Raw genomic sequence first — 14,332 nt, forward strand, 5'->3', positions numbered from 1 at the left:
GTTCCAACATGTTGGCCCCTTCAACTTAATTATTCAACATGTCACGGCTGCGTCTGTCGCTCCATATACTGGCTTAAACAAATAATGCTGCACATTTAGATTAGTAGGAGTCATTTTATTTCCCTTTTTTTGTTTTTTAGCACACCCTGGGAGGAAACGTCTGCCTGCCAACACTACTTTATTGCCTCATTTAGTAAACTGTGGGAACCGTCAGTAACTATTAGAGATGATTTCTCTGGCACAGAAACTAGGTTTTTATTAAACTTCCACACTCGTGAGACGGCTGGACAGTTTCCCGCGGAGCTGTCCATGGTCAAAGCAGCTGATCGGGGATCAGTTTTGGAAGGTAAATATAGGAACAACTTGCGTTCAACATTCAAGCAATTTTCCTTGTGCCAACACAGATCTTGCATTCAGCACCAAAATGCTCGATCATGAAGAAAGAAAGCTCCAAAAAAAACTGAATTGGAGACAAACAGGTAACCAGTTTACAGCTTTTCATTTCTGGCAGTCTTACAATTGGAAAGCTGGTTACAGCGCTGCAGGATAAGCGGGGAAGCTGCCCAAACAGAATGCTGACAAGGACTGAATCTTTCCCGTCACATACATTACAGTAATTAGCTCTGCATTCAGAGGATGACAAAGGTGACATACTTTGAGAATAATGAAGGCAAGAGTTGATGACTATTGCACTCCCGCCTTTTGGGCATCAGGCTATAAATTCTATGGGGATCAGAAATATAAACTCATTTCTTTAGCTTTAAGTTAAATAAAATATGCAATTCATGCAAACATTTGGAGGAGTTCAAAGAGTTGTTCTTTCAAAACTTCCACAGGGCAAAAAGCAACCGAGAAGAAAGAATTAATAGGAGGAGAAAGAAGCGGAAACGGCTTTTCATTATGCTTCCTGTAGTGTATGATTGTTGATTATAGCAGTAAATAATTGCATTATGCTCTTTGTATTTATGAGGCCATCACATAGAAGAGAAATCACCTGTGGTTCGGTCAACATTTAACAGCCCACATATTAGAATAAAAGCTTTGATCAGTTTCTCCATAGACGGAGGAAAGAAAGAAGAAAAAACAACCAGAGGCCTTTTATTATTCTATGATATTCACTTCAACTCATTGAGATTTGCTCTGAGGCACTCCGAGGTACAAACAAATCAAAACCCAGACTCTTTATAGCGCCATTTTAAAACCCAGCCTGTGTTGTGCGAAATGTATACCACCACTGAATCCATTCATCTAGCTGGTGACAATCTTTGTTAAGCAGTCCTGCAACATCTCAGGGAAATGTGTTTGTTCTCCAACAGGATCAGCTGGTGGTACTGTTTGGGTAACCTGTTTTCAAATGCATGGCACATTGACTGTTATTTTGCTTGGCTTTTTGGAATAAATGAGCGGCATTGTAACCCTTCATTTCACAGAAAGATACCGATTGGTTGCTGCACATTACTTTTGTTATACAGTTAATTCATTTCACATACAGAGGAAAGAAACTATAGCCTGACTGTTTTGACAAATAGTTAAACCAATGACTGCATTCATCTGTTATTTAATTAAATCAGGACTCTAAACAACAGTTATTTTTGGTAGCTCGCCATCTTTCTCGCACATTGGCTTTTGCGAGGCTAACGTTAGTTCAATCAGGAGAGACAAGTCTGATAAAGAAGATAATTGTTTATTGTGAACAAATGATATGCAGATGACAGTCTTCAGAGTCTTTGGCGCTTGGACTCTATGGAGATTTGTAATCGAGGGGCGTCTGCCCTGAGCAGCAGCAGCAAGATAAATCCCCCCCGTGGAGTCCAGACACTGGTGGTGGTGGCTGATGAAGCTGATGAAGCTGATGAAGCTGCGAAGACTGTGCGGAGATGGGGAGGTGGAGGGTTGTGTAACAGCAGCATGAACGTGCTGAAGGTAGAGAGACAATCATATTTAAGAGAGACTGCCGCAAGATGATAGACCAGCGGTGTAATTGTGTTGTTGTGCTATTGGCTAGAGAGACCAGCTGATCGAGACAGCTGATATCATGATTGACAGCCCCGAACAATAACAGCAAGGAAATAATGAGTGTGCATGCGGGAGGAGTGATTGGCAGATGTATGGTAAATAGACTATGGGCCTAGGCATGCAAGAGTATAGTCTTCCTGTCTGAACTTAGGTTACTAACTACTTATTAAACAGTCTCAATGTAATAGTGATCCTATTGGCTACTGGCTAGTTCTATGTAGTAGTTCTTAATGCTCAGACTCCAGCGAGGCCGCCTCCACAGCAGCCGTTTAGACAAGTCACCGCAGGGTAAACGCACAATTATGTCTCTGTTCCATTTAGGTTGGTCAGGGCCCGGTTATTGTGCACACTGGCTCACTGGAATGGCATGTGACACATAAAATGGAATGGCACCATAATTCGTTTTGATCAATGACACCTGTGTTTACCCTGCTTTGACATGTCAAAATGGCTGCTGTGAAAAAGGGCCTATTTCAACAAGGGAAGATTTTACAATCTCAACAAGTTGCTAACTTTAGTGCTCAATTGTTAAAATTATACAAGATCAGTAACATCTATGCTAATTTTGGCCATCACAAAGCTAACGTTCAAATGAAATTACAAATAGTCCACAGCATTAGCTGGTTACTTGTAATAAGCCATCATTAGACTAATAAGAAACTGATGGAAAGTAATACAATGTCAATAGTGTTATGAGCTGCCAACTTCGTCCATCACAAGGCTGAAGTGCTTTGAACACGGCTAGTGCTAGCCTAATGTTCATGCTAGCTTTGGGTGATTATATGTTTGCTAGTTTGTTTGCCATTTCACAGCTAACTTTAAATTGTGCATACGGTCAGTTGCAAACAGATACATGACGACACATGAAGTAGCATTTGGTTCTTAAGTCATACTGTGTTTACTTGGTTAACTTCTGTACAGTCACATTTATGTTTGTCTTTAGAGAAGTTCACCTTAAGTCTACTAATTTATATTTCTTTGATGTACCAGAGCTGAAGGAGCCGGAGGCACATGTTGACAGGCTGGAGCAAAAGAAGCACTGTTTAAATGTTTAGCTCTTACGTACAGGAAGTGGACAATCAGAATGTACCAATGGGATTGGGATTTCTAGGTCAGAGTTTATTTATTTAAACTATTTTGTTTGTTGGTACATTTGTTTATGTTATTTAATAAAATATTCATACTGATAAATTAAATATACTGTTTTGTGTTTATTTGTAGTGTAGCTGAAAGTATATGTCTTTGTGATACCCCATTATATATATTCCCCTCTGTGATCTGGTCTGTTTAGTTTATAGTCAGTTAGACTTAAGTGCTGTTTACTTGTGCTCTTTTTTTCTTTTATGGTTCCAAAACTGTGTTGCCTAATTTTTTTAATATCTTTAATTTTGGGGTTAATAAATCCCTCTTTTTGAAAATCCACATGTGACTCCTCATGCCTGCCAGGTCGGTCCCTCACAACAGGTGTAAATAATAAAACTAATGAAGGCCATTTTTCTGCTTCAGTTTCAGGGGCCTGATGTTCGACATGTTGTCTCTCTGTCATGGCTTACTGGGACATTTAAGTAATTATGTGCCATCGTTAATGCTATTACTAACACCTGTGATTTTCCTACAGTCTGCTTTAAGATAGCTACATATTTGGACATGCCAATTGGTTGGCTTGAAAGTCTTTAAAATGTTGTGATTGATTGTAAATAAATAAAAAATTGGAGTTCTGAATTAGAGTGAAGTCTGAGTGTTTGCAAAAGGCAAGAAAGAAATAATGGAAGACAGAGGAGCAAAGAAGAAGGGAAGGTAAGAATTGAAGAACGTAACACAACAGACATTCTGCAGACTTACCAAGCAACAGACAACCAACCAATAACCTTCCAATGACATCCTCATTCTAATTGATTTCATAATCAGAGAACACTGACTATTTCTGTCACAATATCATATTGACTTCATTTCCTGTTGGGGGAATGAGAAGTGACTTCCTCATCTCTCTCCTTCACTATGGAGAGAGGGATATCGATAGCAGGAGGAATGAGATGGAATAGATGATACGCATCAACTAAATTTAACCCTCTCCTCACCACATCCTCAAATTGTTTTCGGACTTGTATGTTTCAAGCTAATTTATGAAGCATTTGAGGTGCGTAAAATTACCCCAGAATGCCATTCCCACCCTGACGCCTTCTTCGTTGGTACAACTGGAACGTGAGTTCATTGAGTTTATCACCGAGATCATTACATTTGATTGCAGCAGTGCAAACGTGCTGCTAATGGTCTGTTTGAAAAATCTTTGGATGATGAGAGTGAATTAAAAAAAAACTAATTCAACTGTCAGCAGTAATAATGGTGAACCATTTGGAAGAACTCTTTTTAAAGCAGTCTAAATGTACTGATTGCATCATTGGATGACATTTGTATCGCAATATTCTCAGTGTTTCTGCACACTTTAGCTTAATAATTGCAAATCATTATATTTATCACACTGACGATCAATTTCCAAAGCACAAGATCACCACAGTGTTTTTCCTGTCTTTTAGGCAGCCATTAGTATCCATTCCTTCATCTTACATGACTAGAAACATGCTTACAACTGCTTTGGTTACAACGGTAACAGAACTTAGATCGACATGTAATTTCAAGGTAAACACAGCTGTTATTGATAAAACTGATCCCATTCTATTTAGTGTCAAAGCAGTGAGCCAGCATGCACAATACCAGGGCCCCAGCCCACCTAAATGGAACAGGGCCATAATTATTTTTTTCAATCTCATCTGTTTTTACCCTGCAATTACATGTCAATGTGGGCCTATTGGTGCCTCTTTCCTGACATGTTTGTGGAGAAGAGATGAAGCCAAGGGAAGGAAAGACCCCCTCGAAGGAGATAAATGACGGGTACGATCTCCTCTGTTGCTATACGTCTGGACATGGGCAGTGAAAGTGCCGAGTGAGGTCTACCCCGCCTATCAATCACTCAATCAACCGTTCACAGCTGACCAATAGGGTGTCCCTGCCCCGAGTCTGTTGCTTTGAGTGAAGTGGAGAGCTGGCACGTTGCTTCATTTTAATCTCCTTAAGTATTCGCGTCAATGAGTCAGTCTGTCAAGGAGATCGATTCTGGTGTTGCAGGTTTCCTGGGCAGCCTCTCAGGACTCCCTGCTGGAGCAAGAAACTGTTCGCTGGATGAGAAATGTTGAATTCCACATTTCATCAGCCACGGCTTGATCGCAGATTGAAAAGAGACCGCTTGGAGCCCTGCCACTACAGTCTGGTACTGTAGAAATGACAAATGTTAGTGGTTATTTTATTGCCTCCAAGGGCCAATTTCTAAGTGTCTTTTGCTTACTGTGGTCAGGCAAGTCTGGCAGGCCCCTGCCTTGTTTAAAGCCACGGGGCCAATATATATTTACAGGGGATTAGAATCTTGGACCAATAAGAGCGAGGCATCACATTAAATAAGATGTTACATTCAAAGACCTTTCATTCATGCACACTTGTGTGATCCATAGTTTTCTTTCTCATAGTGTCAGCTCTCCCAAATTACATGAAAAAAGAATCCACATGCCCCCTCCCCAGAGGAATCACTTTCTTAGAAGGCTTTTTGAAACCAAAAGTCAATATTTCTATAAAAAGCATGAAACAAAATTACTCTTGAAAAAGTTTTTTTTCATAAAATCACAGATGAAACGATGTCCAAGTTATGATGAGAATATAAGTACAACAGTACAGTACTCATTTAGCAGATAGAAAAGCCACTTATTTCCCTCAGGAACAGGTGGAGGGGAAAACTGAGCAAAAAGTAGAGTGAAGACTGAACTTGCATGTATCAGGTGGCCAACAACAAGACTCCAAATGAATGTTAATGATGGCTCCTACCTGCCGGATGTGTAAATAAGAAACTGTTTGCCAACAAGTTAGCCTAACCACTCTAAAAGGTGATAATGTTCCCAAAGGAGACCAATGAACGTCTTGACATAATGCACAGATCTCTTTGTCAAACAGCAACAGACTGAGAATGAAAACCGGCTCTGGACTTTTGATCTGCATGACGTAACATAACAAATCTCACACACACGGCGAAGATGGCGGAGCCCCTATAATTAAACGAGTGCTTTTGTCACCACGTTGTTGTATATATATATATACTGAAGAGTTTACGTTAGACAGCATCAGCATTAATAACCAACAGGTGTATGATCCAACAAGCATTTCTCAGTCGCTCTTAGAGTATGGAGAGAGCTTGGTAGAAAGCCAATAGCCGGCTATGTTTGGCACTTAGCTGTGTTGTCCCTGAGTGCTTGCTTTCCATTTGCATTGCGTTGAATGAATTCAGCGCTGTTACATTTAAGTGTCTCAGTTCTTTAACTCTGTAATGTCTTGGAGGAAAGCTTTGTTCTGCAGTGTCTACAGAATTATGTTTTTGTCCATTTTCTGCTCTCTTCAAACCTGTCTCTGTTGACAAGAGTGCATTATATATTTCGGTGATTTGGATCCGTTGTCACTGTTGGGTACCATCCGGGCTGCCTCTGCTCTGTCCTGTGTCCTGTGGAGCTGTGTTTTGTGTTTTGTGTTTCGTGCGAACGTTCCCATGTTTCTTCTGCTTCGCTTTGTTCTGATGTGTACGTGTGGAATTCCTGATGCCTGCAGGTGCCGTTGGGTTTACTGTGATCCAGGGCACAGTCAATTTCAACAACCCACGATGCATATTCATGAGTTAGCAGGTGGACATTTTCTGGAAGCCCTGAGTTCATGAGTTGTGATGTGTGCTGGTGGTTCAAAAAATATTGAGCCCATGGAAATGTATTTTTATTTATCTTTTTATTCATTTCTTCTGTTGTTTTCTTGCTGCTGGTATAACCCTGTTACATGTTGTTAATGTTGGAAACACAATCACTTGACAGTTTTGAAATGTTAATTGTTAAATGTTACAGGCCATGTCAAGCAATGTCAAGTATGATTGAAAGAGTAAAAAGTGTTTGAAAATAAAAACGAATGGCATTATTTGTAATATGTGAAAGCTGAAAGAAGCTTAGATGAGGATTGTTTTTTCTCTCCATCTATCTCTTTTAACTGCAGCGGCACTTTGTCTCTTTGCTCTGCGCTGAGAAAGACACTGCACAGTAGACATGCAGCGCTGAAGTTAGCTGGCGGGGTTTATTCATCTCTATAAAGTCTGGCCTCAGAGGGAGACACTTGGCATTGGAACAGAGAGTGGACCTTTTCCCAGTGGCTGAGGGGGTGGGACGCTGCTTGGAGGCTGTTATCTGACCGACTTTGTTGTTATTGTTGTATGGGATGGATTTAATGCCCTCTTCACACTTTGATTTTCTCAAACTCTCCCTTTCCCTTTAACATGTTTTGTTACACAGCTAAATGCTTTCTACTGTTGGTGTTAATGCTGCTGTTGTGGTTGTTGCAGCTGCTTTGACTGATATTGATGCTTTAGGCAAGTCAAATAAAATATGACAAAGGGTGACAGTCTTTCAGGCTGTAGAAAAGGATAATCACTTGTTTATTGGCCTAAATGAACCACATTTTATTTCAATGTTGCAGCACTTTTTTTTACGTATTCTGCTTAATACCAGACAAATGAAGAAATGGATCTAAAAACACAACCTTCAGCTAATTATTATTTCTTTTGGATATGTGACATACTTTACCTAAATTAAATATGCTATGCTGTGCATTATTATTGCTCACTAAAACTATGATATATCATACTTAAATGTGGTTTCAACACGTTTTTAATGAGCTTTTCTTCCAATATGTCAGTTCTCCTGGAACATAATTTAATTCACCTCCTATATCTATAATATAATGCACACAGAGCTAGTGGCCCATCAAGATGTAGTCAACCACCAGTAAATCAAAATCAACAAATATCCTAAACGTTTTCCGGAGCGCTGTGCACCACCAGGAGGAAGTCTTTCTGGATAAATAGTGAGTACCAGTGGGTGCGTAAAACCGTGGAGTGTAATCTGACACGTGATGCTCCGGTGCAGTCGATCCTGACGCCCCGGCGCGTTCACAAAGCTCCTCGTGCCCTTCTTCGTGTGAGAAAGCGCCACATGAACGCGCACGTACAGCCGCTGTAGCTCTCTCCCTTTCCTCCTTCACTCCCCGCTTCTCGTCTTCTCGGCATCAGCAGCCTCGACAGCCGGAAAGCGCGCGCCCACGTCTGTGGTTGCGCAATTCTGCTCTTCAAGCAGCTGTTTGTAAATCCAGTCATTTCATGACAGATAGTGGGGATAGTGTGTTGGTCTTTGCCATTGACAGTGCATTTCTGGCAAATCAACATTACTTTTAAGACAAACAAGCACATTTTCACATCCTGCATTCAGCTGAAAATGCATACAATTCCATTCTGTAAGCACACTTTGTTATCTTTACTTAACATCTGTTTGTCTCGTGGCTGATTGGTAACTTAGTTTAACTTTATTGCTTCATCCAGGAATTAAATCAGTTTACTTGTTTTACATGACAGCATCAATCTGAATGTGGAGAAGAAGCTGCAGATAAAAAAACACACATACGATTTATGAACAGAGGGCACGGTAATGTTCAGGGATAAAACAACCTATATGAATACCATGATATAACTGAGTTGTCTTTGTATTTGTGTCCCTTATGATGATCACCAACTGGAGGTCAGAGTGAACCCTTTTCATGTGTCTCCATGTTGCTCTTTGTATAATCTTTCTGCTGCTGCGACCCAAATTCGTCCACGGGGCTCATTTAACTTTGATCTAATCTAATCTAATCTCGGTTTCTCTCGCCTCTCGCGCTTTCATTTCCCCCCTCATAGTGGCCGTGGCTGCGCGGCGCGCTCCCGTCATCGCGTCAGGAGGCAGCCCACTGGTCCTGATGATGATGATGATGGCGGTGATGGAGGAGCAACGCTGAGTTCACTCTCCCAGTTTTCGCTCCCCTTTTTTCCATTCATTCTTTTTATGGTTAGATTACAAAAGACAACGTATAGTGACACAGAAAGCGACACCGCCGATTTGACCTACTGCCTTTCTCCGCCTCTCTCCCGTCTCCTGAGCCGAGACCGAGATGGGGAACGAAGCGAGCATGGAGGGCGGCGGGCAGCCCGGCGAGCCGGGGACAGCCGGGATGATGGGGTCGGTGATGCCCGGAGGACCCGCAACAGGACCGGGGGCAGGACAGCACATGAAGCCGGTCAACGGAACCGCTGCCGGGGGAGGGATGGGGATCGGAGGCCCCGGGATGGGAATGACGAGGTAGGGAGCAGCAGTATAGTGGAGGTCTCGGGTAAATGCGGATGGGTGAAAGGCTTCTGGGTTTACTGAATCACAACCCAATGTGTGTGTGTTTTTAACACGGAAACAGTCGATGGACAAGAGACCAGGTGTCATTTGATTCACATTTTTAGAGAGATGAGATAAAGAGTGTCACACATTGTTTCTCTCTCGCTCTCTCCCGCGCCAATCCCCGCATGCTGAAAAACCCGAGAGCTGTCCGCGGTGCTGAAACGCAACCAGCCACACCGGTGAGCTCGAGCGGCTCGCTTTGAACGTGTTCCCTAAAATAGGTTTGACATTGCATGTTAATAATGCGGCTCACAAGCACCGTGCCCCTGTGCTCCATGTTACGGGAATCATCAGCGAGCATCTCCGGCTGTGTGTTCGCTCTCAGATTGTGCTGTAATAGTATTTCCTCCTTCACCCCGGCTCGGGCTGTGCTTTTGGCGTATTTGTGTCGAACAGGACGTGTCTTCTCTCTAAAAAAAAAAAAACTCACACACAATCGAGCCGCTCGTTTTTCTCCGTTAACATGTTATTAAACGTGACCATTGGGACGTTTTTTTTGTTTTGTTTGTGTGGTTTGTGCTCGAGGGAGCGTCTTCACACACTCGCTTGTTTCCGCATGGAAGAGAGGAGGGTGCTGAATGTGTGTGTGCGCGTGTACGTTAAGGGGCTTGCCTGGCTATGTAGGCGCGTGTTTGATGATATGTGTGTAGCATACTATACCAGTAACGACAGCGTTTCTCGTTAATGACGCGTCTTGACAGACAGATGTTGCTTACCGACATACCGTTCTGTACCGTACCATGTCAAACCAAACCCTACTGTGCCACATAATATAAAATAAATAAATATATATCCTCTCTTCCTACCGTGCTATAGCATCAACAGCACTACAACATACATGTGACATTCCACTAAATCATGCAACATACAACCAGATATGTGTTCGATTGTATAACACAAAAAGGCCATTTTTGACATCTATATGTATTAACATTTTTTTTTTTTTGTCCTAATCCAAATATGTGCATCCCTGTTCTCTATGCAATGCTGAGACTGTCAGGCTTTTTTTCTTCATACATATAACATGAACCATGTGTGTCCTAACATAGCTTCACATGACCTGACATAACATGTGCACAGCAGCTGCACTGTAGACACAGGTCATTCTACACAGCTTGTATGCATATTAAAAGGCCTCTATACAAACCTTTTTCCACACATGTTGGTATGCCTCTCACCCCTACAGCTTCAATCTTTGGCTTGGCTCAGCTAACACACATGCATTCTTGTGTCGTTGCCGCAAGAATTCAGGAAACCCATTTACTGTACCACCTCATCCATAAACTCTGCAGCCATGGCTGCTGTACAGAGGTAGACGTTTTGTCGAAAAAATGCCGGCGTAGGGCTACAGCTGGCCTACAAACACACCAGGGTGTGTGTGTGTGTGGTTATATTTAGGACACATCCCAGGTTTGATTCATGCCTCTGTAGGAGAGAAGAGCAGAGCAGCATAGGCCTATCCATCATTACATAACGCAGGGACTCAGATGACAGCTTCAGCTCGCTTCCGATGAACGACAACAGAGCTGAAAAAAATGCATTATTTCTGCATTACTCTGTTTGGGGGATTCAAAGGGATCGCAGTCTTTGTTGCTTTTATCAAATGTTCGATATAAGATGCACTGAATCTGCAGGTCTCTGCTCTCCTGCAACTTCAGACCTCAAAATCGGTGCCCACATTTTAAAATCCGCTCTGAATAAAAGGCGAGGGTTTTCCGCGGCATGAAGTGCCTCACATTAAGTATTTATAATGCCGTAATACAAGGCCATGTGAACAGATTGACTCACGTGCAGAGCGTGTTTGCTCCCCCCCCCCCCGCCCCTCTCACTCTCACACACTCTCTCTCACACTCCCTCCCTCTTCTGCTCTGCTCTGCCTGACTGCCTGCTCCTATCACTCTCTCGCTCCCAATCTCCTCTGCACACTCGCATGCTTTTCTCTCTGTCTCTCTCTATATCCTGTCCACACTTGTAGTCAGTATATAGGAGAAAGGATGTGCTTCTCTCTCTCAATTCCCTTTTTTTCAGTCTCCCTTTCTTCCTATCCTTCCCATCCTTTTGCTTTTATCTCTCCCTTTCCTATTTCACTCAATCCCTGCACATTCCCATGCTCCCTCGGTCCTCTCTCTCTCTCTCTCTCTCTCTCTCTCTCTCTCTTTCCTCCCCTCTCCCTCTAAATGAACATTCCACTCAGTTGTCATGTTGTGCTGTTTACAATATTAATGTAAAGCTGTAACCCAAAGGTATGCATGTTTTCTTTAAAGGTTAAGGCTGCCATTATTCAAATTTCTTATTGTTAATAAAACGTAATGGACGACTAAGCTTCCATGTCTGTGGCACTCAGTCCCAAGCCCATCGGTTCCTACTGAACATGTATATGTGTACAAACGCATTACAAATTAATTGTTGCATTAAAAAGTCTCAGTAATGTTCTAAAACGGCTGGATTACTGTACTTGTTAGCAAAAGTTATTCAAACAGGAGTAAAGAGTATTTTAAGGGACTATTTTCAGCTGCGGATGAATGCAAATTTGGTACTCTTGTGTCTTTTTGAGGCAGCAAGAGGCTGTTTCTGGGATTGACTTGAATTAATGAATACCAATGAAAGCCCCCATTGCAGCGGTGTGGCCCATTGATGTATTTTTTAAAGACATTTCTTGGACAACAATGGAGCTCTATGACAGTGAGGAATAAGATACATCAGGCTTTGGATACACAGTCAATACTTGTGAGTGGGCTCAATGGATTGCTGGTTTTGATCTTTTCATGAAATTTGTTCACAATAACAAAAATACAGAACATTGCCATAGCTTTACATTTTAATATACAATAGATGTCAGCTTCATTTGTCTGTGCTTCCCAAAAAACATTTTAAGTCACTGTTGAAAATTTAATATATTTCATGATGTGACAATGTTTAGGTAGAAATATGACGTTGATGGGTTCAAGGAAACATCCTGGTTTGGGTTAATATAACTACTTTGTTGAGGTTCACTCGCCTCACTTTACTCCCGTCATTATTATCACGGCCATGAAAGAGCTTTCTCACGTGAATGTAAACGTATGTCGCTTTGGGGCATTTACTGAAACAAGTAATGTTGTCTCTCTTCTTGACAGTCAATAGTAAATATACTGTACATTCCATCCTTCTGGGAAAATCCCTCCCCCTCCATCTCTTTCTCTCCCTTCCCGCCCCCTTCTCAACCAATAACCAGCAGCCTATAAATGACTCTGCCTTTACAATGAGATACAACCGTAGTGCTATATAGGGTAGCAGAGCACAGATAAGGAGAGAGAGAGAGAGAGAGAGAGAGAGGGAGAGCTAGTGAGAGAAAGGGGAAAGAGGGAGATAGAAAGAGAGAGGGCCGAAGGGGATGTAGAAGCTGGTGGAAATACATCAAGTGTAGTCTACAATGAGATAAAACCTGAAGGGACACAAGAAGGGGGGAAGGGAGTGATGGGGTAGTGATAGATCAAAAGGTGTATAAAACTGTTACCTCCAGTCAGGGATCATCCGGGAACAACCAGCAATATAAATGATAATACATTATATTGACAGATGAATAAATCAGATTGTAAACCTGTCTCAAAAAATATGTTTTCGTTTAATCTATTTTCAAATTTTTTCTTTAAATGTATTTAGCACATCATTATAGATGTTTTGTATCATACAATTGTATTTAATCGCCAAATGAATTTCAAATAAAGCACATTCAAATTTGAGAATAAATGAAAAGGGGGAGTAGTGTAAAATTGAAAAAGAGTGCACAGAGGAGATACACATGGAGGGCATTTGATGTACAGATTGAGGCGAGAAAGAGAGAGTGAGTGATAATGAAGGAATGGACACAGTTGTGTAAGGGAAGAAAGAATACAAAATAAATGCAAGATGCAAGATAGAGAGAAAGAGGAGAGGGGGATGGAGAGTACAGATATCCAGATGGCTAAAGATAAAGGAGGCAGAAAGGAGTGAGAGAGCATAGCAAAGACAAGAGAACGAGAGAGAGAGAGAGAGAGAGAGAGAGAGAGAGAGAGAGAGAGAACCTTAGATCTACAGCACATATGGAACAGACCGACCCCTTTCTGTGGCGTTACATGTTCAGTTTACATCTGACCCCACTCTCGCCATATTCGCAGACTTATTTGTCACATATAGGCTGGGCTGTGTGTACATTTGTGTGTGTGTGTGTGTGTGTGTTACATACACTGTTGTTGTGTACATGCTCAGCAACTGTGAAGAGTGGCTCGAGGACTCGCAACAGTCGGCAGTCATCGCAATTGATTCACTGTACACACCTATCAAGCTGCGTGTGAGTGAGAAAGAGAGAGATTACCTGTGTGGGAGAGTGTGAATGTGTGTGTATGTTGGAGAGAGAAATGGAGTGTGTGAACATTGACTTTGTTGCCATATTTTCTTCTTTCTCTGACATGCTACACAGTTGGGACCAATTTTACCTTTCCAGCGAGGTATGCATGTGGGATGTGTGTGTGTGTGTGTGTGTGTGTGTGTGTGTGTGTGTGTGTGTGTACATGAGTGCGCGCGCATGTTTTATGTGTGTCAGTTTTTTCTTCCGCCTCTTGCAGAAAAGCAGCAGCCTGTCACTGCCGTGTTCATTGTGAATGTACAGTGCGACTGAGTTTGTTATTGAGGCTTTTTATGCTGACGGTCCTGCTCAGAGTGACGTGAGTTTTTTTTTTTTTTGTCTCACATCAGCAGAGGAACAAACGCTGATAGGATTCAGTTTCTGATCTGCTGAGTGGACCGGTTACCGTTCTTCAGCCTTTTCGTTGTTGAAATTTGATGGCGAGGTCGAAAGTTATGGGGTGTGATGCAGAGTAGATGTCGGCCAAATGTCAGGCTGTAGCTCTAGTGCTGATCCATTATACTGTAGCTGTTGATGTTTGGTTGAGTTGGTCCGTTCCTTTGATCCAACATCCAAGCTTAACCGCTCCTCTAATCACAAAGAGTGTAAAAGGTGTTGCTGTTTG

General features: G+C 42.1%; 1 protein-coding gene across 1 annotated transcript in view; it reads left to right on the forward strand.

The window, feature by feature from the left end:
* Positions 1-9,066: 9,066 nt before the first annotated feature.
* bsna (bassoon presynaptic cytomatrix protein a) overlaps positions 9,067-14,332 on the forward strand; it is a gene marked incomplete at both ends in the record, with an annotated part of 122,031 nt that continues 116,765 nt past the window's right edge. Inside the window, one exon of the mRNA XM_079182287.1 lies at positions 9,067-9,254. Within this exon, the coding sequence (XP_079038413.1) occupies positions 9,067-9,254 (188 nt within the window). The remainder of the gene's footprint in view (positions 9,255-14,332) is intronic.

Source organism: Pholis gunnellus (genome assembly GCF_910591455.1).
Source record: "Pholis gunnellus genome assembly, chromosome: 2".
Classification (NCBI taxonomy): domain Eukaryota; kingdom Metazoa; phylum Chordata; class Actinopteri; order Perciformes; family Pholidae; genus Pholis; species Pholis gunnellus.